The sequence below is a fragment of the Pseudopipra pipra genome, chromosome 4 (genome assembly GCF_036250125.1).
Source record: "Pseudopipra pipra isolate bDixPip1 chromosome 4, bDixPip1.hap1, whole genome shotgun sequence".
NCBI lineage: Eukaryota > Metazoa > Chordata > Aves > Passeriformes > Pipridae > Pseudopipra > Pseudopipra pipra.
In genome coordinates, this window is record NC_087552.1 from 75,832,161 (window position 1) to 75,855,739 (window position 23,579).

At 67.8% G+C, this 23,579-nt stretch overlaps 1 protein-coding gene across 1 annotated transcript in view; it reads left to right on the forward strand.

The window, feature by feature from the left end:
* The window catches only part of SIGLEC1 (sialic acid binding Ig like lectin 1), a 29,192-nt gene continuing 5,613 nt past the window's right edge, over positions 1 to 23,579 (forward strand). The window contains 17 exon segments of the mRNA XM_064653925.1: positions 1 to 127; positions 3,905 to 4,578; positions 7,724 to 8,779; positions 9,727 to 9,898; positions 11,144 to 11,435; positions 11,486 to 11,880; positions 12,697 to 12,960; positions 13,771 to 14,025; positions 14,903 to 15,202; positions 16,235 to 16,495; positions 17,109 to 17,405; positions 18,135 to 18,383; positions 18,801 to 19,094; positions 20,356 to 20,584; positions 20,586 to 20,611; positions 21,859 to 22,161; positions 23,149 to 23,403. Coding sequence (XP_064509995.1) covers positions 1 to 127; positions 3,905 to 4,578; positions 7,724 to 8,779; positions 9,727 to 9,898; positions 11,144 to 11,435; positions 11,486 to 11,880; positions 12,697 to 12,960; positions 13,771 to 14,025; positions 14,903 to 15,202; positions 16,235 to 16,495; positions 17,109 to 17,405; positions 18,135 to 18,383; positions 18,801 to 19,094; positions 20,356 to 20,584; positions 20,586 to 20,611; positions 21,859 to 22,161; positions 23,149 to 23,403 — 5,449 coding nt within the window.

Sequence of the window (23,579 nt, forward strand, 5' to 3'; positions counted from 1 at the left end):
ATGGGGCAGCGGTTCCTCCGGGTCTGGGAGGATGATCATTACCCCGAGGAAGGGTGGGAATGTCATGATTCAGGTCCAGGAGGATGGAGCATCATCCGGAGGAAGGACAGGGCTGTGCTGGCTCCAGGTGTGGCAGGACACAGGATGCTCCAGGATGGAGCCCCAGCCCAAGCCAGGGCAGCCTGTCCTGCTGCCAGCTCTGGGAGGGGGGAACAGCAGCCCAGGCCAGGATGGGGCTGTCGTGGCTCCGGGTGGGGGATGAAGGAACATCATCCTGAGCCAGGACAGGGCTGGAGGGATTGGGGTCCCCTCGGGGACAGGGGACCACGTGGGCTCTGGGTGGGAAAAGCAGATTTAGGCTGAGCTGGGTTTGGTGTCCGGACTTGTCTGGACCCACTGGGTTGGGAGCGATGCCGCAGGTCCCTGCAGTGTCCAGGATGTCCCTCCCTGGGTGTCCCAGACCCCTGCAGTGCCCAGGATGTCCCTCCCTGGGTGTCCCAGGTCCCAGCAGTGCCCGGGATGTCCCTCCCTGGATATCCCTGCAGTGTCCAGGATGTCCCTCCCTGGGTGTCCCAGGTCCCTGCAGTGTCAAGGATATCCATCCCTGGATGTCTCAGGTCCCTGCAGTGCCCAGGATGTCCCTCCCTGGATGTCTCAGGTCCCTGCAGTGCCCAGGATGTCCCTCCCTGGATGTCCCAGACCCCTGCAGTGCCCAGGATGTCCCTCTCTGGATGTCCCTGCAGTGTCCAGGATGTCCATCCCTGGATGTCCCAGGTCCCAGCAGTGTCCAGGATGTCCCTCCCTGGGTGTCCCAGCAGTGTCCAGGATGTCCCTCTCTGCATGTCCCAGGTCCCTGCAGTGCCCGGGATGTCCATCCCTGGATGTCTCAGGTTCCTGCAGTGCCCGGCATGTCCCTCCCTGGATGTCCCAGGTCCCTGCAGTGCCCGGGATGTCCCTCCCTAGATGTCCCTGCAGTGCCCGGGATGTCCCTCCCTGGATGTCCCAGGTCCCTGGATGTCCCCGCAGTGCCGGGCTGTCCCTCCCTGGGTGTCCCAGGTCCCTGGATGTCCCTGCAGTGCCGGGCTGTCCCTCCCTGGATGTCCCATGTCCCTGCAGTGCCCGGGATATCCCTCTCTGGATGTCCCCGCAGTGCCGGGCTGTCCCTCCCTGGGTGTCCCAGGTCCCTGGATGTCCCCGCAGTGCCGGGCTGTCCCTCCCTGGGTGTCCCAGGTCCCTGGATGTCCCCGCAGTGCCGGGCTGTCCCTCCCTGGGTGTCCCAGGTCCCTGGATGTCCCCGCAGTGCCGGGCTGTCCCTCCCTGGGTGTCCCAGGTCCCTGGGTGTCCCCGCAGTGCCGGGCTGTCCCTCCCCTCCCCTCGGCGCTCCGGGGCCGGGGGTTTTGCGGGGGGAGCAGGAGCGGGGCCGTGTCATCTCCCATTACCTCGGCCCGTGTCGCCGCTCGTGTCGCAGCAATAATTCAGAGCCCGTCCCTCCCCCGGGGCCGCTGGAGCCCGGCTCGTTCCCGAGCTAATGAGGCGGCCGGGATCGGTGGCTCGGCTCGGCCGCTCCCCGAATGTAAAAGTCAGGTTCGTGCATTAGGAACTGATTTTTCACTTGAAAGCTCACCCCGCTGCCTTCGCGGGAGCGGAGCCGACCCGCCGGGACGTGTTAAACCAACCCAAAATGTTTCCTTGGAGAGGAGCACCAGCTCAGCCCGAAGCTCCTGCGGGCACGACTGTGGGCACCGGTGGCACTGAACCCCCCCCAGGCGCTGGGACAGAGCTGGGGGCTTGTGCACCCCCGGACTTCGGGGGGTCTAAACCCCCCCAGGGTGCTCCAGGGGGAGCTGGGGCTCGTGTACCCCAGATCTGAAGGATCTCAAACACTCCCAGGGCGTTCAGGAGGGGCTGGGGGCTCACACTCCCTTGGGTTTAAGGGGGACCAAACGCCCCCAGAGTGCTGGGCAGGAGCTGGGAGCTCGTGCCACCCCGGATTTGGGGGGCCCAAACATCCCCAGGGTGCTCGGGAGGAGCTGGGGGCTCCTGCACCTCCAGGTCTGAAGGGTCCCAAACATCCCCAGGGTGCTCAGGAGGAGCAGGGGGCTCGACCACCCCTGGATTTGGGGTGGCCCCAACACCCCCAGGGGCTGGGTGGCAGCTGGGGGCTCCTGCACCCCGGATTTGGGGGGGCTGAGTGGGGGGGATGCTCTGCCTGTCAGCTGCAGGGGAGCCGGGGGGAGATGGGGGGAGCAGGAGGAGTCGGGGGGAGATGGGGGGAGATGGGGGAGCAGGAGGAGTCAGGGGGAGATGGGGGGAGATGGGGGAGCAGGAGGAGTCGGGGGAGATGGGGGAGCAGGAGGAGTTGAGGGGAGCCAAGGGGAGCAGGAGGAGTCGGGGGAGATGGAGGGAGCAGGAGGAGTTGAGGGGAGATGGAGGGAGCAGGAGGAGTCGGGGGAGATGGAGGGAGCAGGAGGAGTTGAGGGGAGATGGAGGGAGCAGGAGGAGTCGGGGGGAGCCAAGGGGAGCAGGAGGAGTTGGGGGGAGATGGGGAGAGCAGGAGGAGTTGGGGGGAGATGGGGGAGCAGGAGGAGTCAGGGGGAGCGGGGGGGAGATGGGGGGAGCAGGAGGAGTCAGGGGGAGTCAGGGGGAGCAGGAGGAGTCAGGGGGAGATGGGGGGAGCAGGAGGAGTCAGGGGGAGTCAGGGGGAGCAGGAGTAGTTGGGGGGAGATGGGGGGAGCAGGAGGAGCTGGGGGGAGCCGGGGGGAGATGGGGGACCCCCGAGGGTCCTCACTCCCCTCCCCAAAGCCGGCACCTCCCCGGCGCTGCCCCGGGCCGGGCCACGTTCCCAGGGCTGGGGGGGGGCAGCGGGGGGGACCCGGCGCTGGGGGAGCCCGACCCGGCTCGGGGGGGCCGGGGGAGGATGAAATCATTAAATCTCTGCCCCCCCCCGGTCCCCCCCACATTCCATCCGGGGGGGTCCGGCCGTGCCGCGGGCTGTGCTCTCTGCCGGGGGGGTCCCCAACATCTCTCTGACTCCGAGGGCAGTCCCGGGGGTGTCCCACTGCCCCCGGAGCATCCCAGCCCCGGGAATCCCAGGAGCGCCCCCGGGTTGGACTCGGCGGACCCCCCCGGCCGGGACAGCCCTTCCCAGCTCTTCCCAGCCCTTCCCAGTCCTTCCCAGCCCTTCCCAGCCCTTTCCAGCCCTTCCCAGCCCTTCCCAACCCTTCCCAGCACTTCCCAGCCCTTCCCAGTCCTTCCCAGCCCTTCCCAGCACTTCCCAGCCCTTCCCAGTCCTTCCCAGCGTCCCGGCCAAAGAAAACCAGCGTGTGTTGACTCAGGTGGTGGCTCTGGGCCGGTGCCGCCGGGCGCGGTGTCACCCCCTGTCCCCGCTGTTTGCTTTATTTGCTTTGTTTGCCCTTTTCCTCCAGCCTTTCACCCCAGGAAGGGCCGGGGGGGGCCGTGGGGGCCGCGGGGGGATCAGCCCCGTCCCACAGCGCTGCCTCCCCCTCCTCCTCCTGCTCCCTCCACTTTTTCGGGAGGGTTTTGCCCTTGGGAATTTTGCTCCCCGTTCCCACTGAGGGTCTGGATTTGGGCTGAGGAGGGGGGGTCCCTGGCACAGCCCCCAGCCACGACAGGACGGCTGATTTATTCCCACTCTTCCCATCACTGTTTTTCCCTCTTCCCGACAGCCCCCACCTGGAATTCCTGGTTATCTCTCCCGTGCCCAGCCCACATTCCTCCTGGGCACGGAACGAGCTGCTCCCTTTGGACTGAGCTCCACCCGCCCTGGGAATGAGGGCTGGACACGGGGGGGGTGCTCGGAGACACGGGGGGGACCCCCGGAGCAAGGGGGGAGCTCCGACCCCGGGAGGGGGCTGGTCCCACTGAGGAGGCTGGTTCCCAGCAGGATGCTCGGATGCTCGTTCCCAGCAGGATGCTCATTCCCAGGAGGATGCAGGTTCCTGGGAAGATGCTCATTCCCAGCAGGATGCTTGTCCCCAGGAGGATGCAGGTTCCTGGGAAGATGCTCATTCCCAGGAGGATGCAGGTTCCTGGGAAGATGCTCATTCCCAGCAGGATGTTGGCCTCCAGGAAGGTGCTCATTTCCAAGTGGATGCTGGTCCCCAGGAGGACACAGGTTCCCAGGACAGTCTTCATTCCCAGGAGGATGCTCATTCCCAGGAGGAGGCTCATTCCCAGGAGGAGGCTCATTCCCAGGAGGATGCTCATTCCCAGGAGGAGGCTCATTCCCAGCAGGATGCTCATTCCCAGGAGGAGGCTCATTCCCAGGAGGATGCTCATTCCCAGGAGGAGGCTCATTCCCAGGAGGATGCTCATTCCCAGGAGGAGGCTCATTCCCAGCAGGATGCTCATTCCCAGGAGGAGGCTCATTCCCAGGAGGATGCTCATTCCCAGGAGGAGGCTCATTCCCAGGAGGATGCTCATTCCCAGGAGGATGCTCATTCCCAGGAGGAGGCTCATTCCCAGGAGGATGCTCATTCCCAGGAGGAGGCTCAATCCCAGGAGGAGGCTCATTCCCAGGAGGATGCTCATTCCCAGGAGGAGGCTGACCCCCAGGCTGTGGGACAGCACCCATCCCTCTCCGGGAGTAGCCCCTGGATCTGGTTGTCCCTTTGCTCACTTTCCCTGATTTCCCTGATTTTTTCATCCGTTTTGGCTTCCCTGGCACGTTCCCCTTCGCAGCTGCTCCCCAAGCCTGGGGATGTGCCCCGGGCATGGAAAGAGGAACTGGACAGGGCTGTGCCCTGGGAACTGCCACTGCCCACACACAGCGTGGGCACAGGGCAGACACAGGGTGGGGACAGGGCATAGCCAGCATGGGAACAGGGCACAGAGTGTGGGGACAGGGCACACACAGAGATTGGGGACAGGGCACAGAGTGTGGGGACAGGGTACACACAGAGTGGGGACAGGGCACACACAGGATGGGGACAGAGCACACAGAGCATGGGGACAGGGTACAGAGTGTGGGGACAGGGCACACACAGAGTGGGGACAGGGCACACAGAGCATGGGGACAGGGCACACACAGAGTGGGGACAGGGCACACAGAGCATGGGGACAGGGTACAGAGTGTGGGGACAGGGCACACACAGATTGGGGACAGGGCAGACACAGAGTGGGGACAGGGCACACAGAGATTGGGGACAGGGCACACACAGACTGGGGACAGGGCACACACAGAGATTGGGGACAGGGCACACAGAGTGTGGGGACAGGGCACACACAGGGTGGGGACAGGGCACACACAGAGTGGGGACAGGGCACACCCAGGGCAGGGACAGGGGGTTGTGGAGCTGCCCTGCTGACTCAGCACTGGCCTGGCAGGGCCGGGGAGGGCCCGAGGTCCCCGAGGGCACGTTCCCACACTCCCGGGGCACAAGGTCGAGCGCTGACCCCGAGCTGTCCCCACGTGCCAGCTGCACCCAGCGCCCTTGATGCCACCCCCCCGGCTCTCTTTGCTGTGGGGGAGGTTGGATCTGGACCTGGATCCTGCCCCAGGAGGGTTGGGAAGCTGCTGGGTGCAGCCTCTGGCACAGCCTTGGTGCCCAGCTGGGAATTCCTTCAGGAGGGTTGGCAGAGTCCTCTCCTCGTTTTAGGGACGCCTCCCACTATCCCACATTGCTCCAAGCCCCGTCCAACCTGGCCTTGGACACTTCCAGGGATCCAGGGGCAGCCACAGCTTCTCTGGGCAACCTGGGACAGGGCCTCCCCACCCTCCCAGTCAGGAATTCCTTCCCAATATCCCACCTATCCCTGCCCTCTGGCACTGGGAAGCCATTCCCTGTGTGCTGTCCCTCCCTGCCTTGTCCCCAGTCCCTCTCCAGCTCTCCTGGAGCCCCTTCAGGCCCTGCCAGGGGCTCTCAGCTCTCCCTGGAGCCTTCTCTTCTCCAGGGGAACCCCCCCAGCTCTCCCAGCCTGGCTCCAGAGCAGAGGGGCTCCAGCCCTGGCAGCACCCTGGGCAGGTGTTGGGCACTGCCAGCCGGGACCCACCGGCTGTACCAGTGACCTGGGAGGACAAAAAACATCACCCCCAACGTCCCCCCTTCCTCCTTTCCCAGCTCTCTCTGGGCACAACCCCCCGTGCCCCGGGGTGTCCCTGGGCTGGGCTGTCCCAGCCGTGTCCCCCCAGCCCCGGAGCAGCCCCTCCCTGGCAGGGTGGGAGCAGAGCAGACCTTGGCTGGTGCAGACGCTGCTCAGTGACCCCAAAACTGTCCCTGGATCGTCAGCCCTGATCCAGCACAACCCCCAGGCAGCCCCAGAGCAGTGCTGGGGACAAAGGGGACTCTGCCCCAGCCAGAGCAGCCCAGGGGCCCGGCAGGACCCCGAGCCCAGAGCCCTCCCCCCTGGGGGGCTGCAGAACCTGCCGGGGGGGCCACCCCAAAAGCGCCCACCCCAAAAGCGGCCACCAGCAGGGACAGGCAGGAGGGAGCTGCCCATGTCACCACTTCCCAAAAGCAGGGGCAGGGACGGGGCCCTGAACAGGGAAGTGCTGTGGTTTGGGGCTCCTCACCCCCCCAGCAGATAAAGAGCTGCCCCCGAGGGCAGGGACAGCACCGGCCCAGGGCACCCCCCGGAGCTGGCACGGCCAGGGGCACCCCCAGGTAACAGCTCTGCCCCCAGGGAAGGGCCAGGCTGGGAATGCCGGGCACAGGGAGGGGGGGGCACCCCCTGGGGTGGGATGGGAGCTGGCACGGCCAGGGGCACCCCCAGGTAACAGCTCTGCCCCCAGGGAAGGGCCAGGCTGGGAATGCCGGGCACGGGGAGGGGGGGGCACCCCCTGGGGTGGGATGGGAGCTGGCACGGCCAGGGGCACCCCCAGGTAACAGCTCTGCCCCCAGGGAAGGGCCAGGCTGGGAATGCCGGGCACGGGAGGGGGGGGCACCCCCTGGGGTGGGATGAGACCCCCGGGTGATGCTGTGGGGGGTGGCATTGGGGTGGCAGGGGGGGCAGCAGCCCCTCACGGGGGGTGGGGGGTGCAGAGGTGGAACATCCCCGTGGGCTGAGCCCCCCCTGCCTCCTTCAGGCTCGGGGGAGTTGCTCAGACACCTCCAGGGGTCAGATCCAGGCTGGGGGGGGGGGGGGTGTTAAACCCTGCCCTTATCCCGGGGGAAGGGGATCCCACCCCCCCTTGGGCCCCATTTCTCTCTGTGCTGGGAGGTGGGGGAGGCTGGGGGGTCCCACCCCACGAGTGTCCCCTCCTCCTGCTCATTCCCACCCCACGAGTGTCCCCTCCTCCTGCTCCTTCCTGGGCCAACAGGTGATTTTGAAGCTGCCAGAGGGCAGGATTAGGAGGGATTTTGGGAAGGGATTCCTCCCTGGGAGGGTGGGGAGGCCCTGGCCCAGGTTGCCCAGAGAAGCTGTGGCTGCCCCTGGATCCCTGGGAGTGTCCAAGGCCGGGTTGGAGCAGCCTGGGACAGTGGGAGGTGTCCCTGCCCGTGGCAGGGGGTGAGACTGGGTGGGATTTCAGGTCCCTTCCCACCCAACCCGCCCTTAAATCCCACCTAAGGACCCCGGGGACACCTTCCCCAAGCCCCGGCTGCCCCGTCCAGCCCCTTCCAGCCCAACCCACAGTGGGTTTGTCCATGAACTTTCCCAGCCGCTGGAATTCCCGGCTGAGGAGCAGCAGGACCCACCACAGGGCACTGGCCCGCCCTGGGGAGGGGTGTGTGGGGCCCCCCACCCTGCCCCGAGGGTCCTCCAGAGACCGAAACCGGGACAAACTGGGGAGAAGAAACAAAACTTGGCTCGGGCCGGGCCGGGGCTGGACCCCGGCGCTTCCTTCCCCCCCCCGCCGCCCCCGGGGCCATCCCCGCCGCTCCCGGGGCCATCCCCGCCACCCCCGGGGCCATCCCCGCCGCTCCCGGGGCCATCCAGCCGCTCCCGGGGCCATCCAGCCGCTCCCGGGGCCATCCCCGCCGCCCCCGGGGCCATCCCCGCCACACCCGGGGCCATCCCAGCCCCTCTCGGGGCCATCCCAGCCCCTCTCGGGGCCATCCCCGCCACCCCCGGGGCCATCCCCGCCACCCCCGGGGCCATCCCAGCCCCTCCCGGGGCCATCCCAGCCCCTCTCGGGGCCATCCCCGCCGCCCCCGGGGCCATCCCAGCCCCTCTCGGGGCCATCCCCGCCGCCCCCGGGGCCATCCCAGCCCCTCTCGGGGCCATCCCCGCCACCCCCGGGGCCATCCCCGCCGCTCCCGGAGCCATCCCCGCCACCCCCGGGGCCATCCCAGCCCCTCCCGGGGCCATCCCAGTCCCTCCTGGGGCCATCCCCGCCACCCCCGGGGCCATCCCCGCCGCTCCCGGGGCCATCCCAGTCCCTCCCGGGGCCATCCCAGCCCCTCCCGGGGCCATCCCCGCCACCCCCGGGGCCATCCCCGCCGCTCCCGGGGCCATCCCCGCCGCTCCCGGGGCCATCCCCGCCGCTCCCGGGGCCATCCCAGTCCCTCCCGGGGCCATCCCCGCCACCCCCGGGGCCATCCCTCCCGCTCCCGGGGCCATCCCCGCCACCCCCGGGGCCATCCCCGCCACCCCCGGAGCCATCCCCGCCGCTCCCGGCGCTCCCCCCCCCCAGTTTGGCCGGGAACATCCCAAGAAAAGCTCTCCCGATCGCCCCGGAGCGGGAAATCCCTCCCCGAGCCGAGGAGCGGAGGGGAAATCCAAAGCAGATGTGGGAGAACAAGGTGTGGGCGAAGGAGGGGGGAAAAAAGGGGGGCAGGGAACTGCCTCGGTGCTCCCGGACACGTCCAGGAGGGCCTGGGTAAAGACGGCAATTCCCGTCGATCAGTTCGTTCGTTTCCATGGCAATGCAAAAAAAAAAAAAAAAAAAAAAAGGGAGCAAAAATGTTCTGGTTTATCAGAGAATATCGATTTTTAAATTTAAAAGGAATGGCAGCAGTTTGCTCGGTGTGGAGCTGCAAAAAAACCACGGGACCTTGTAAACTTCTTAAAACTTTTTAAACTTTTTAAAACTTTTTTAAAATTTTTAAAACTTTTTAAACTTTTTAAAACTTTTCTTTTTCTTTTTTCTTTTTAGTTTTTTTTCCTTTTTCTCCTTCCCCCCTTTTTCCTTTTTCCTTTTCTTTTTTCTTTTTTCTTTTTCGTTTTTTTTTCCTTTTTCTCCTTCTCCCCCCCTTTTTCCTTTTTCTTTTCTTTTTTTTCTTTTTTTTTCCTTTGTCTTCTTTTCTGCTTTCCCCTTTACCCTTTTTCTTTTGCCTCCCTTTTCCTTTCCTTCCCTTCCCAAACCTTCCATTCCCAAACCTTCCCAAACCTTCCCAAACCTTCCCTTCCCAAACCTTCCCAAACCTTCCCTTCCCTTTTGTTTTCCTTTGTTCCACTCTTTCTCTTCGTGTTTCTTCGCTTCTCTTCGAGACCCTTTGTTTCGATTCCTGTTCCTTTGCTTTCATCCCAGTAATTTCATTTCCCTTCCCCCCCCGACCCCCCCAGCCCGCATCTGCTGCCTCAGCGTTATCCTTCCTTATCCTTCCTCTTCTCCCCGGGGAAACGCAGGAATAACTTCCCCAAACCCTCTCCCGTCACCGCAAACCCCGGAGCAGCTCCTGAACCCCCCCTGAGCGCTCAGGGGACCGGGGGAGCTCTGGGAGGGGCCCGGGGGGGGTCAGGGGGTGCTGGGGAACCCCCTCAACCCGCCCCCCCCCCCCGGGCTCTGCTGCCCGCGGGTTTTATCCCTCGGGATTTCTCCCGCAGGGACCCATCGCGCTCGTGTCCCGAGCTCCTCGGCCGCCTCTTCTCGTCCCCAGGGTCCCCCCGTGCCCGACGCCCACCCCGAGGAGCGGCCGCCTCCCCCCGCGCCCCCCCGGCGGTGCCACCATGTGCCTGCCCCGCTGCCTGGTGCTGCTGGCCGGCCTCGTGCCCCCGGGTACGGGACCCCCTGCGCGGGCGGAGGGGGGGTGTGCCCCCCGGGATGGGGGGTGTGACCCCCGGGATGGGGGGTGTGACCCCCGGGATGGGGGGTGTGCCTCCCGGGATGGGGGGTGTGACCCCCGGGATGGGGGGTGTGACCCCCGGGATGGGGTGGGAGCCGTGCACGGTGCCAGGGGATGGGCAGGATGTGCCCCAGGATGGGGCTGGGATCTGTGCACGGTACCCATGGGATGGGCAGGATGTGCCCCCCGGGATGGGGGGTGGGAGCTGTGCACGGTACCCATGGGATGGGCAGGGTGTGCCCCCCGGGATGGGGGGAGCGGGATCTGTGTGTGGTGCCAGGGATGGGCAGGATGTGCCCCCCAGGATCGGGTGGGAGCCGCGCACGGTGCCAGGGGATGGGCAGGATGTGCCCCCCGGGATGGGGTGGGAGCCGTGCACGGTGCCCACAGGATGGGCAGGATGTGCCCCCTGGGATGGGGCTGGGATCTGTGCACGGTGCCCATGGGATGGGCAGGATGTGGCCCCCGGGATGGGAGGAGCGGGATCTGTGCATGGTGCCCATGGGATGGGCAGGATGTACCCCCCGGGACGGGGTGGGAGTATTGCACGGTGCCCAGGGGATGGGCGGGATGTGCCCCAGGATGGGGGTGGGAGCCGCGCACGGTGCCAGGGGATGGGCGGGATGTGCCCCCTGGGATGGGAGGAGCGGGATCCGTGCCCAGTGCCCATGGGATGAGCAGGATGTGCCCCCTGGGATGGGGGGAGTGGGATCTGTGCACGGTGCCCGTGGGACGGGCAGAATTTTGGGAGCTCCCGAGGCTTCTCCCGGCTCTCCCGCGGGACACGGCACAGCAGATGTTCCGGGGGGGGTCTGTGTGCCCCCTCCTCCCGCCGGGCAGGGATGAGGTGCCAGGGGACATGAGAGAACAAGGGGCCGGGGGCAGTGGGCTGAGGAAATCAGTTGTGAGGGGCCGGGGGGGGGCAATTTCCCCCCTTTTCCTTGTTATTTAGGCTGTTCAAAGCCAGCCCCCCGAAAGATCCAGCTTTTCTCCATTACCTCCCCCTTCTCCCCCTCAAAATTTCCTCTTGGGGGGGTTTATCCCACCCCCACCCCCTCTCCCACCCCCCCCGAGCCCCCCTGCCCGTCGCCCCCTCAGCAGAGGTGCCGTGGCCCCGGGGGGTCCCGGGAGGGGAGCGGGGCCCCCCCAACCCTCTGACCCCCCTTTCCCCGGCACAGCCCTCGGCTCGTGGGGGGTTTCCTACCCCCAGGCCGTGCGTGGCCTCGGGGGGTCCTGCGTGGTGGTGCCCTGCACCCTGAGCTACCCCGAGGACGTGGCGACCGCCCGGGGCATCGTGGCCATCTGGTACAAGGACTACGACGGCCCCCGGACCCCGGTGTTCCACTCGGCCGCCCCCCAGGAGGTGGACGCCCGGTTCAGGGGCCGCGCCGAGCTGCTGGGGGACCCCTCTGCCCGGAACTGCACCCTGCTGCTGCGGGGGGTCACCCCGGGGGACGGGGGGCCCTACAGGTTCCGCTTCGAGATCGTGGGCGGTGACCGGTGGTCGGCGGCGCGGGACGTGGTGCTGAGCGTGTCGGGTGGGTACGGCCCCCGGGACCCCCCCGCTCCCTTCACGCCCACCCCGCGGGCACATCCCACCCTCCGCTCTCCGTCCCAGAGGAGCCGGAGCCCCCGAGCGCCGCCGCCCCCCCGGAGCTGAGGGAGGGGCAGAACTCCAGCCTGGAGTGCTCCACGCCCTACGCCTGCCCCTGGGGGGACACCGTCCTGCGCTGGGAGGGACACGACCCCCGCGCCGCCACCCTGGCCGGCCGGCTGCGACTGGACACCCGCGGGGTGGGCCGGCAGCTGACCCTCAGCACCTCCTTCTCCTGGAGGGACCACGGCAAGAAGCTGCTCTGCGAGGTCTCCCACGGCTCCGGGAGGGCGAGCACAGAGGTCGTGCTGCGGGTGAGACGTACGTGGGGCAGCTCGGTGAGGGGACAGGGGGCACCTCGGTGGCACCTCGGTGTGGGGACAGGGGGCACCTCTGTGTGGGGACAGGGGACATCTCACTATGGGGACAGGGGACATCTCACTATGGGGACAGGGGGCAGCTCGGTGAGGGGACGGGGGGCAGCTCGGTGAGGGGACGGGGGGCAGCTCAGTGAGGGGACGGGGGGCACCTCGGTGTGGGGATGGGGGGCAGCTCGGTGTGGGGACGGGGGACATCTCACTGTGGGGACGGGGGGCAGCTCGGTGAGGGGACGGGGGGTACCTCAGTGTGGGGACAGGGGACATCTCACTGTGGGGACAGGGGGCAGCTCGGTGTGGGGACAGGGGGCAGCCCGGTGAGGGGACAGGGGGCCGCTCTGTGAGGGGACAGGGGACATCTCACTGTGGGGACAGGGGGCAGCTTGATGTGGGGATGGGGGACATCTCACTGTGGGGACAGGGGGCACCTCTGCCACGCCCAGGCACCCAGGCCCCCCTCCCGGCACCCACCCCCTTCCCCGCGCTCCCTGCAGGAGCCAGAGCAGGTCCCTCCCGCTCCTCCCCCTTCTGCTGCTCCCTGGTCCCTCCGTGGCCGTGTCACCCCACGGATGTCCCAGCTCCTGGCACCTCCTGGCACCCACAGCCGTGCCCTCCCCGCTTTGCTGCCCACGTGGCAGCTTTCCTTCCCTTCCAGCCCCCCTCTTCCCTGCCCCAGGCCCCAAAAAGGGGCTGTGGCAGCGCCCCGTGGGTCCTGCCCACCCTCACCCCCCCCCGCCGTGTCCGTGTGTCCCCCCCGCAGATGCCCCCAAGGACGTCCAGGTGCGGGTCAGTCCCTCCTCGGGGAACATCCACGTGGGTGCCACGGTGTCCCTGAGCTGCGAGGTGGGCAGCAGCCACCCCCCCGTCTCGGGGTACCTCTGGCACAAGGACGGGGCCGCCGTGGGCAGCGAGAGGGTGCTGACCCTGCGGGGGGTGCGGCGGGAGGACCACGGGCGGTACCACTGCCAGGCCCTGAACGCCCTCGGGGCTGGCACAGCGCCCGCCACCACCCTCCACGTGTTCTGTGAGTGCCAGGGCAGCAGGGAGGGGGGAGAGGGGCTGGGTGTGCCCGGCCAGCCCGGACGGGGTGGGCAGTGAGGTGCCAGTGCTGCTGGGGGGTCCCTGGGGCAGGAGGGTGAGGGCTCTGTCCTGCCAGCCCTGCTTCCCTCACCTCGGGGATCCCAAGGACACGGCCCTGCAGGGATTTCCAGCCCAGCACTGGGAAGGGGGTTGGCAGAGCTTGTGGGGATCCAGAGCCAGGGTGGTCTGGTTTGGGTGGAAAGAGACCTTAAAGATCCCCCAGTGCCACCCCATGCCATGGGCAGGGACACCTCCCACCAGCCCAGCTTGCTCCAAGCCCCGTCCAACCTGGCCTGGGACACTTCCAGGGATCCAGGGGCAGCCACAGCTTCTCTGGGCAGCCTGTGCCAGGGCCTGCCCACCCTCCCAGGGGAGGAGGGTCCTCCACCAGATCCTGCAGCAAAGACAAGCCCCAGCCCTGCCTGTCCCTGTTGGAGTCCCACGGGGAGCATCTCCGCCCGGATGGGAGCAGGGGGGGTCACTCTGCTCCCCCCAACCCCCCGTGCACACCCCGAGGGCTGCAGGACCCCACTGTCCCCCCCAGGAGTTTTGTCCCCGGCGCTTTGCACTAAAAGCAGAAGGTGCCCCCCTGCCCAGCTGGGAAGGTGCTGGCGACAGGGGACAAACCCAAACGCCTCCCACCTCTGTCGTCACCCCCGGGGGGGGCAGAGGGGCTCTGGGATGTGGGATTGGGGGCGGGGGTGCCTCTCTCCTGCCCCCCGGCCCGTGCTGACCGTGCTCCCACCCCCCTCAGCCGCAGAGGTCTCGGCGAGCCCCGCGGCCGAGGTGCGGGAGGGGACGGCCACCACCCTGTCCTGCGACGTGCCGGGCCGGGAGGGGCAGGACCTCAACTACACGTGGTACAGGAACGGCGCCTGGCTGCGGGAGGGCACTGCCCACACCCTCCTCTTCCCCGCGGTGGCCGCGGGCGACGCCGGCTACTACTCGTGCCAGGTGGCGAACGCGCAGGGCAGCGACACGGCCCAGCCGCTCCGCCTCAGCGTGACCTGTGAGTGCCCCCCGCCCCTGCCGGGGCCGCCCCTCCCAGGGGCTCAGCGAACCCCCAAACCCTCGGCGAAGCCTCTTCCCGAGTGCCCCGGGGGCAGCTGGGAGGGGCGTTCAGCCCTCGCGGTCGAATCCGCCCTAAATCCCGCGATTCCCGGCCCTGAGCCACGTGGGAAGGGGTTTGGGAGGGGGGTTCAGCCCCCCCGACTGAGTTTGGGGTAAATCCCGCAGTTCCCAGCCCTGAGCCGCGTGGGAAGGGGTTTGGGAGGCGGGTTCAGCCCCCCCGACTGAGTTTGGGGTAAATCCCGCAGTTCCCGGCCCTGAGCCACGTGGGAAGGGGTTTGGGAGGCGGGTTCAGCCCCCCCGACTGAGTTTGGGGTAAATCCCGCGATTCCCGGCCCTAAGCCGCGTGGGAAGGGGCCGTTTGGAGCATCTCCCGCTGATCTGCTCCAGCCGTAAGCTGGGGGGAGTTACTGACGGAGGAGGGGGGGGATAAGAACAGCTCGGGAGGTTTTGCAAGTCAGGGGGGAAATAAAACAGCCCCGGGCTTGGCTTTGCAAGGTCTGGGGTAAAATAACCCGGTGACGCAGGGGGGGGAGCTCCTGAGGGCGGTGAGGGGACGTGTCCCACCCCCGGAGGTGTCCAAGGCCGCGTTGGACGGGGCTTGGGGCAGCCCGGGCCGGGGGAAGGTGGCCCGGGCCGGGGGGAGGTGGCCCGGGGCGGGGGAAGGTGGCCCGGGGCGGGGGAAGGTGGCCCTGCCCGTGGCAGGGGGTGGCACTGGCCGGGGTTTAAGGTCCCTCCCAACCCGAAGCAGTTTGGGATTCCACGTGTGGCCGCCCCACGGGGACCCCCCGAGCTCAGCCCCCTCCCCTGTCCCGCAGATCCCCCCCGGACCCCCACCCTGACGCTCTTCCAGGAGACCCCGGGGGGCCGGCTGGCCATCGTCCGCTGCGCCGTGGACAGCCACCCTCCGGCCACGCTGGCCATCGACCGCGACGGCACCGTGCTGGCCACCAGCGGGCCACAGGTGGCCCCGGCCCAGAGGTTCGGGGTGGCCGCCTCCCGCAACGCCCTGCGGCTGGAAATCCGGGCTGCGGGGCCCCGGGACAGCGGGAGGTACCGCTGCACCGCCAGCAACGCCCTCGGCAGCGCCAGCGCCGCCAAGGACCTGCTCACCCGCGGTGAGGGACGAGCTCTGGGCGGGGATGAACCCCCGCGGCTGCTCCTCGGGGCTGGGGGCACCCCCTGGCACGGGGGGACGTCGGTGCCTCGGGGTCCGTGTGGTGGCAGCGCCCTCCCCGCAGTCCTCCCCCTCCTCGGGGGGCTGGAGCAGCCGGTGGAGCTGGAGATGCTCCCGGGGGTTGTTTTCCAAAGTACCACAAAATCAGGAGCGACTTCGTCCGAACTTTTCTGCCCCGTTGCTCCTCCCCCCCCGCCCCCGGAGGTTCTGGGAGGGTCTGGGCACACGGGGGGGCCCTGCTCTGTCCCCTGAACCCCCAGCATGGATGGTTTGGCATGACAGAGGCAGCAGAGGGAGAGAAAAGCCCCCCAGGGTGCTGGGGCTGGGCTGGGGGGTCCTGGGGCTGCCAGGGGGTCCTGGGGCTGGGCTGAGGGGTCCTGGGGCTGGGCTGGGGGGTCCTGGGGCTTCCAGGGGGTCCTGGGGCTGCCAGGGGGTCCTGGGGCTGGGCTGGGGGGTCCTGGGGCTGCCAGGAGGATGTCCAAGAGGAACATCCCTCTTGGGATGCCAGAAAAACCCAAAACAGACCTCAAGGTCCAATCCCAGAGAAACCAACCCCGGGTTTGGGTGTCCCAGAGGGGAGTTGGGCTCCGTTAGAAGTGGCCAAGGTGCCACCAGCCCAACCTGTCACCTGCCAGAGGGCACCGGGGCTGTCCCGGGAGCGGCTCGGGATGAACCGGGATGCCCTGGGTGAACCGGGATGCCCGGGGTGAACCCGGCACTTGGAGAGAGTTGGGCAGGGTCGGGAAAGGCCCCCCTTGCCTGGCAGAGCTCTGGGGTGATGTCCAGTGTCCCCAGGGAACCCCACCCAGTGAAGAGCCCCAGATCCCACGGGCTCCGGAGCGAGAGGGGGCTGAGGGAAGCTGAGGGCGGGGGGGGGTTTAGCTGGATGGAGCCACGGGAAAGGTGAAGGTCTGCAGCAGGGATTTCCCTCCCTCCCTCCCTCCCTCCCATCCCTCTCCCTCCCCTCCCGCAGCCGCAGAGCTCCGGATCCAGCCCTCGGCGGAGGTGCCGGAGGGGACGGCGGTCACCCTGACCTGCGTGGGGACGGGGGAGGCGGCGGGGGAGCCCCTCTACACGTGGTACCGGAACGGGCAGAGGCTGCGGGAGGGCCCGGCCCCGACCCTGAGCTTCCCCTCCGTGCGCGGGGACGACGCGGGCGCCTTCCAGTGCCGGGTGCGGGGCAGCAACGGCAGCGACAGCGGCGCCTCGGGGGCCGTCCCGCTCCGGGTGCTCTGTGAGTGCTGCCCGGGGCTGCCGGGGGGGCCTGGGGCTGGGCTGGGGGGTCCCGGGGCTGCCGGGGGGTCCTGGGACTACCAGGGGGTCCCGGGCCTGCCAGGGGGTCCTGGGCTGGGCTGGGGGGTCCTGGGGCTGGGCTGGGGGGTCCTGGGGCTGCCAGGGGGTCCTGGGCTGGGCTGGGGGGTCCTGCGCTGCTCCCACCCCGGGGGTTCCCCCCTCACCACCGAACGCAGCCGAGGGGCCCTCGGGCAGGAACGTGGAGAGGATGGAAAATTCCCTCTGGCGGGTAAATCTGGGGGAGGGGAAGTCTGGGGACATCCCGAATTCCCGACATTCGGAGAGTTTTAACAGCAATTAGCGTTTTAAGAACAGTAAACGATCGCGGAACCGTGAATGGTTTGGGTGGGAAGGGATCTCAGATCCCCCCCGGTCCCACCCCGTGCCCCGGGCAGGGACCCCTTCGGCCACCCCAGGCTGCTCCGAGCCCGTCCCACCTGGATGCCCGGGAGCAGCTCACGCGGCACCGGGGAACAGCAACCCCTCGGGTTCTGGGGGTTCTCCCGACCCCGTGGATCCAGAATATTCTCCCCGGCGGTGCTTTCCCCCCGCAGACCCCCCGAGGCCGCCGGTGCTGAGCTCGTTCCTGCAGAGCCGGGGCGGGCGCCGGGGGATCCTGCAGTGCTCCGTGCAGAGCGACCCCGAGGCCAACCTGACCCTGCGCAGGGGGGACGCGCTGCTGGCCTGCACCGGGGGCTGCCCCCCGGCCCCCCGCGTCCGTGTGACCCCCTCCTACAACAGCCTGAGGGTGGAGATCCGGGACGTGGTGCTGGAGGACGAGGGCACCTACGTGTGCCAGGCTGGGAATGTGCTGGGCAGCGCCAGTGCCGCGCTGGAGTTCAGGGCTGACAGTGAGTGGGGACGAGGGACCGGGCACGAGAGGGAGGGCGGTGAGGGCCACACATCCCCACGGCATCTGGGAACGCCCCGGGAAGGGAATGCCAGGGAAGGGGATGAGCCCGGGGGGTGTTGGCAGAAGGACGGGAGGAGCAGAAATGAGCCGCGTGCCCGTGAAATTCAGGGGTCCAGCGGCTTCTGCCTCCAGAAACTGCCATGAGTGGGACCTTTGGGGCAGGGGTGGAGGGTGAGTGGGTTTAAAGAGGGGGCTGTCAGCCCCTCCTGGTGGGTTTGGAGGCTCCCGTGGCCACGGCAATGGTTCCATCCTGGTGGGGATTGTTCCAGCCCCTGGTGGGGATTGTTCCAGCCCCTGGTGGGGATTGTTCCAGCTCCCGGTGGGGATTGTTCCAGCCCCTGGTGGGGGTTCCCTGCCTGTGTGTGACGGGGACACCGAGCAAAACGTGGCCGAGGGAGTTCCCACGGGCCCCCTCCTGCAAGTACCCCCCTCCCTGGGCTGGTGGCACCCCACTGCCAGCTCAGAGCTGTCCCTGGCACGGCACTGCAGGAGCAGCTGGAATTTGCCCTCTGGAGTAGCCACAATGTCCCTCGGTGACATAACCCCCATAACCCCCTCGGTGACACAACCCCCTCGGTGCCATAACCCCCCTGGTGACACACCCCTGGGCTGGCTCTGGGGGGGTTGTTCCTCCCAACGCTGATGCCGGACGCCGTTTCCCCCCCAGCCGCCACCGTCACCGTGTCCCCCTCGTCCCGCCTGCCGGAGGGCGACAGTGCCAACCTCACCTGCCACCTGAGCAGCGACTCCCCAGCCACGCCCAACGTCACCTGGTACCACAACGGGCGGTGGGTGGCCGAGGGCAGCACGCTGGTGCTGGGGCGCGTGGCCAGCGCCCACTCGGGGCTGTACCGGTGCCAGGCCAGCACTGGCAGCGGCACCAGGAGCTCCCCGGACGTGCTCCTGGATGTGCTGTGTACGTACGGGACTCCCCAGCCTGGTGGGGATGGGTGGGGGTGCCCTGGACATGGCACAACCTGTAGATCAGGGTGCCCAGGGGAGCTGGGGCTGCCCCGTCCCTGGAGAGCCCCAGGCCGGGTTGAGTTGGAGCTGGAGCAGCCTGGGACAGTGGGAGGTGTCCCTGGGATAGTGGGAGGTGTCCCTGGGACAGCGGGAGGTGTTCCTGGGATAGTGGGAGGTGTCCCTGGGATAGAGGGAGGTGTCCCTGGGATAGAGGGAGGTGTCCCTGGGACATCGGGAGGTGTTCCTGGGACAGTGGGAGGTGTTCCTGGGACAGTGGGAGGTGTCCCTGGGACAGCGGGAGGTGTCCCTGGGACAGTGGGAGGTGTCCCTGGGACAGCGGGAGGTCCCGGCTCAGCCCGTTCCCCCGCAGTTCCCCCCCGGGCCCCGCTGCTCCGGGCGTTCCTGGATGCGGAGCGGGGCCGCCTGGCCGTGCTGGAGTGCTCGGTGGGCAGCAACCCCCCGGCCCGGCTGGCGCTGCTGCGGGGCCCGGACCCGGTGGCCACGGGCGCGGGGGGGAGCGGCCCCCGGGTGCGGGTCAGGGCCGCCCCCAACTCCCTGCGCGTGGAGATCCGGGAGGTGACGCCGGCGGACGACGGGACCTACCGGTGCTCGGCCAGCAACGCGCTCGGCACCGCCGAGACCGCGCTGTACCTGCGCGTGCAGGGTGAGCGCCGGGGGCGGGAACGGGGTCTGTGCCGGCACCCAGGGCCATCAGATCCCACCCAGGGCCACCAGATCCCACCCAGCACCATCAGATCCCACCCAGCACCATCACATCCCACCCAGTGCCCCTAGATCCTACCCAGTGCCACCAGATCCCACCCAGAAACATCAGATCCCACCCAGTGCCCCTAGATCCTACCCAGTGCCACCAGATCCCACCCAGTGCTCCCAGATTCCACCCAGTGCCCCCAGACCACACCCAGTGCCATCAGATCCCACCCAGTGCCCCTAGATCCTACCCAGTGCCACCAGATCCCACCCAGTGCCACCAGATCCCACCTGGTGCCATCAGATCCCACCCAGTGCCCGCAGATCCCACCCAGTGCCACCAGATCCCACCTGGTGCCATCAGATTTCACCCAGCACCATCAGATCCCACACAGTCCCCCCAGATCCCACTCACAGACACCAGATCCCACCCAGTGTCACCAGATTCCACCCAGTGCCACCAAATCCCACTCGTTGCCACCAGATCCTACCCAGTGCCATCAGATCCCACCCAGTGCCACCAGATCCCACCCAGGCTCCGGCTGCTGCTCCGGAGGTCCTGACTCGCCCCCTCCCCTTGTTCCAACCCCTCAGCCACAGTGACCGGGGGACACACAGAGGGGGACAGGGAGCCCCAGTGCCACCCCAGTGCCACCCCAGGGCTGTGCCAGCTCCCGGGACAGAGCAGGAGCATCCCACCCCACAGGGGGCCATGGGAGTGACGAGGGGACAGGAGAATCCCACCCCACAGGGGTTATGGAAGTGATGAGGGGACAGGAGCATCCCACAGGGGTTATGGAAGTGATGAGGGGACAGGAGCATCCCACAGGGGGTTATGGGAGTGCTGAGGGGACAGGAACATCCCACCCCACAGGGGATCATGGAAGTGATGAGGGGACAGGAGAATCCCACAGGGGTTATGGGAGTGATGAGGGGACAGGAGCATCCCACCCCACAGGGGTTATGGGAGTGATGAGGGGACAGGAGCATCCCACCCCACAGGGGTTATGGGAGTGACGAGGGGACAGGAACATCCCACCCCACAGGGGGCCATGGCAGTGACGAGGGGACAGGAGGGTCCCACCCCACAGGGGATCATGGGAGTGACGAGGGGACACTGGAGGTGCCGAGGGGACACTGGAGGTGCCGAGGGGACAGCGGCAGTGCCAGCTCTGCCCCGGTCCCTCTGAGCCGGCCCCGTGTCCCCGCCCCAGCTGCCCGCGTCCTGGTGTCACCGTCCTCGGAGGTGCTGGAAGGAGCCGACGTGTCCCTGACGTGCCAGGTGCCCGGAGAGCCGCGGGGTGACACCGTCTACGCCTGGTACAGGGACAGCCAGCGGCTCCAGGAGGGCCCCGACCCCGTCCTGGAGCTGCCCCGTGTCCCCAGCGCCGCCAGCGGCTCCTACCACTGCCGGGCCCGCGGCCCCGCGGGGACCAGCCTGGCCCCCCCCCCTCACCCTGAGCGTGGCCTGTGAGTGGGACAGGAGGGGGGACGGGGGATGGGGGCTGTGGGGAATGGGGGCTGTGGGGTGGGGATGGAATGGGATGGGGCGGGATGGGATGGGATGGGATGGGATGGGATGGGATGGGGTGGGATGGGATGGGGTGGGATGGATGGGATGGGAAGGGATGGGATGGGATGGGATGGGATGGGATGGGATGGGATGGGATGGGATGGGATGGGAAGGATGGGATGGGGTGGGATGGATGGGATGGGAAGGATGGGATGGGATGGGATGGGATGGGATGGGATGGGATGGGATGGGATGGGATGGGGTGGGATGGGATGGGGTGGGATGGGATGGGATGGGGTGGGATGGATGGGATGGGATGGGATGGGATGGGAGGGATGGGGTGGGATGGATGGGATGGGATGGGATGGGATGGGATGGGATGGGATGGGGACTGTGGGGTGGGGATGGGATGGGATGGGAGGGTTTGGTTCCAATGGGGTGGTGCTGGGGATGGGTTGGTGCCGGTGGGATGACACCGGGATGGTGCCGGTGGGATGGTGCCAGTGGGATGGTGATGGGACGGGATGGTCCCCATGGGATGGTGCCCACGGGATGGTCCCCATGGGATGGTGACACTGGGATGGTCCCCATGGGATGGTGTCAATGGGATGGTGCCAATGGGATGGTACAAGTGGGATGGTGCCAGTGGGATGGTGCTGGGATGGGATGGTGATGATGGGATGGTGCTGATGGGATGGTGACACTGGGATGGTGTTGATGGGATGGTGACACTGGGATGGTCCCCATGGGATGGTGCCAATGGGATGCTGGGATGGGATGGTGCCAATGGGATGGTACCAGTGGGATGGTGCTGGGATGGGATGGTGATGATGGGATGGTGCCGATGGGATGGTGCCAATGGGATGGTTCCAGGGTGGGATGGCACTGGGATGGGATGGTCCCCATGGGATGGTGCCAATGGGATGGTGTCGATGGGATGGTGCTGGGATGGGATGGTGCCAATGGGAAGGTACTGGGATAGGATGGCACGGGGATGGGATGGTGCCGATGGGATGGCACTGGGATGGGATGGCACTGGGATGGGATGGCACTGGGATGGGATGGCACTGGGATGGGATGGTGCCAATGGGATGGCACTGGGATGGGATGGTGCTGATGGGATGGCACTGGGATGGATTCTGGCCCCAAGGTGGGCCCTGGGGCTCTCTGGGTGCTTTGCTCACCCTCCGTGTCCCCCGGGCAGACCCCCCGCGGGTGCCGGTGCTGAGCACCCTCCTGGAGCCCCCGTCGGGGCAGGGGGGGGCCCTGCAGTGCTCCGTGGACAGTGTCCCCCCGGCACGGCTCGCCCTCCTCAAGGACGGGGCCCTGGTGGCCTCCACGGGGCCACCACAGCCCCACCCCGGGCCACGGCTCAGCGTCACCGCGGCCACCAACGCCCTGAGGGTGCAGTTCCAGCCCGTGCTGCTGCAGGACGAGGGTCAGTACCGGTGTGTGGCCACCAACGCCCACGGCAACGCCAGTGCCACCGGGAACCTCACAGCGGGCAGTGAGTGAGGGCTGGGAACCGGCACGGGCTGGGAACAGGCACGGGCTGGGAACGGGCACGGGCTGGGAGTGGGGACGGGCTGGGAGTGGGGACGGGGGGGCGTGGGAAGGGGATGGAGAGCTGCAGGCAGTGGGGCAGTGATGGAATTGGGGGGATGGAGAGCTGCAGGCAGAGGGGGAGTGATGGAATTGGGGGGATGGAGAGCTGCAGGCAGAGGGGGGAGTGATGGAATTGGGGGGGATGGAGAACTGCAGGCAGTGGGGCAGTGATGGAATTGGGGGAGATGGAGAGCTGCAGGCAGCGGGGGGAGTGATGGAATTGGGGGGATGGAGAGCTGCAGGCAGCGGGGGGAGTGATGGAATTGGGGGGATGGAGAGCTGCAGGCAGTGGGGCAGTGATGGAATTGGGGGAGTGATGGAATTGGGGGGGATGGAGAGCTGCAGGCAGTGGGCAGTGATGGAATTGGGGGGTTCTGTGAAGGCAAACACTGCTGGAGGGAGGGCAGAGAGGAGCTGGAACAGGGTGGGCAGGGTGGAAGCAGAAGGAAAAAGGGGGGAAATGCACCTTTCTGGGGGTGCAGTGCTGGCCTGGAGGTGTTCCCAGAGAACTGCACGTGCGCCCCACACCCGGCAAAGGAGACACAGCTCCTCCTGGGGCTGATGCCAAGGCTGGCTCTGCCCTGTCCATCCATGGCACCGTCCTGGCTGTGCTCACACAGCCCAGGAATCGCGGAGTCGGACAGTTTTGGGGGGGAGGCGCCTCAAAGCCCATCCATTCCACCCCCTGCCATGGGCAGGGACACCTCCCACCGGCTCAGGTTGCTCCAAACCCCGTCCAGCCTGGCCTTGGACACCTCCCGGGGTGGAGCATCCACGGCAAGACCCTCAGGAGCACCACGGGAACGGAACCACCTTTTAGTGTCCTGTCCCTCCCTGAGCTCCCCTGTCCCGGAGAGGGGGTTTCACCGCCGCCTCCCTTCCCTCGCAGCCGTCCGGGTGCGGATCCTGCCGGGGCCGGAGGTGCGGGAAGGCGGCAATGCCACCCTCAGCTGCGCGGTGGCGGCCGGGGCCGAGCGGGTGCTGAGCTACTCGTGGTACCGGGACGGGCTGTGGCTGCGCAGCGGCCCCTCCCCGGCCCTGCCCCTGCCCCGGCTCTCCGCCTCCCACTCCGGCTCCTACCACTGCTCCGTCCGGACCCCCGCCCGCAACCGCAGCGCCGCCCCCGCCCCGCTCCGCGTCCTCTGTGAGTGCCCCGGGCCGGGGGGCTTCGGGCCGGGGGGGCGCGTCCAGGGCGGGGACCCCCGGGAGTCACCGGGCCCTGGGCTGTAGAGAGGGGGCACAGCAAGGCCCGGCTTCGTTTGGAGGTTTAGCTCAGTTTTCCGTGAAAATCAGTCTTTGCCCCGGGGGATTAACTTAAGC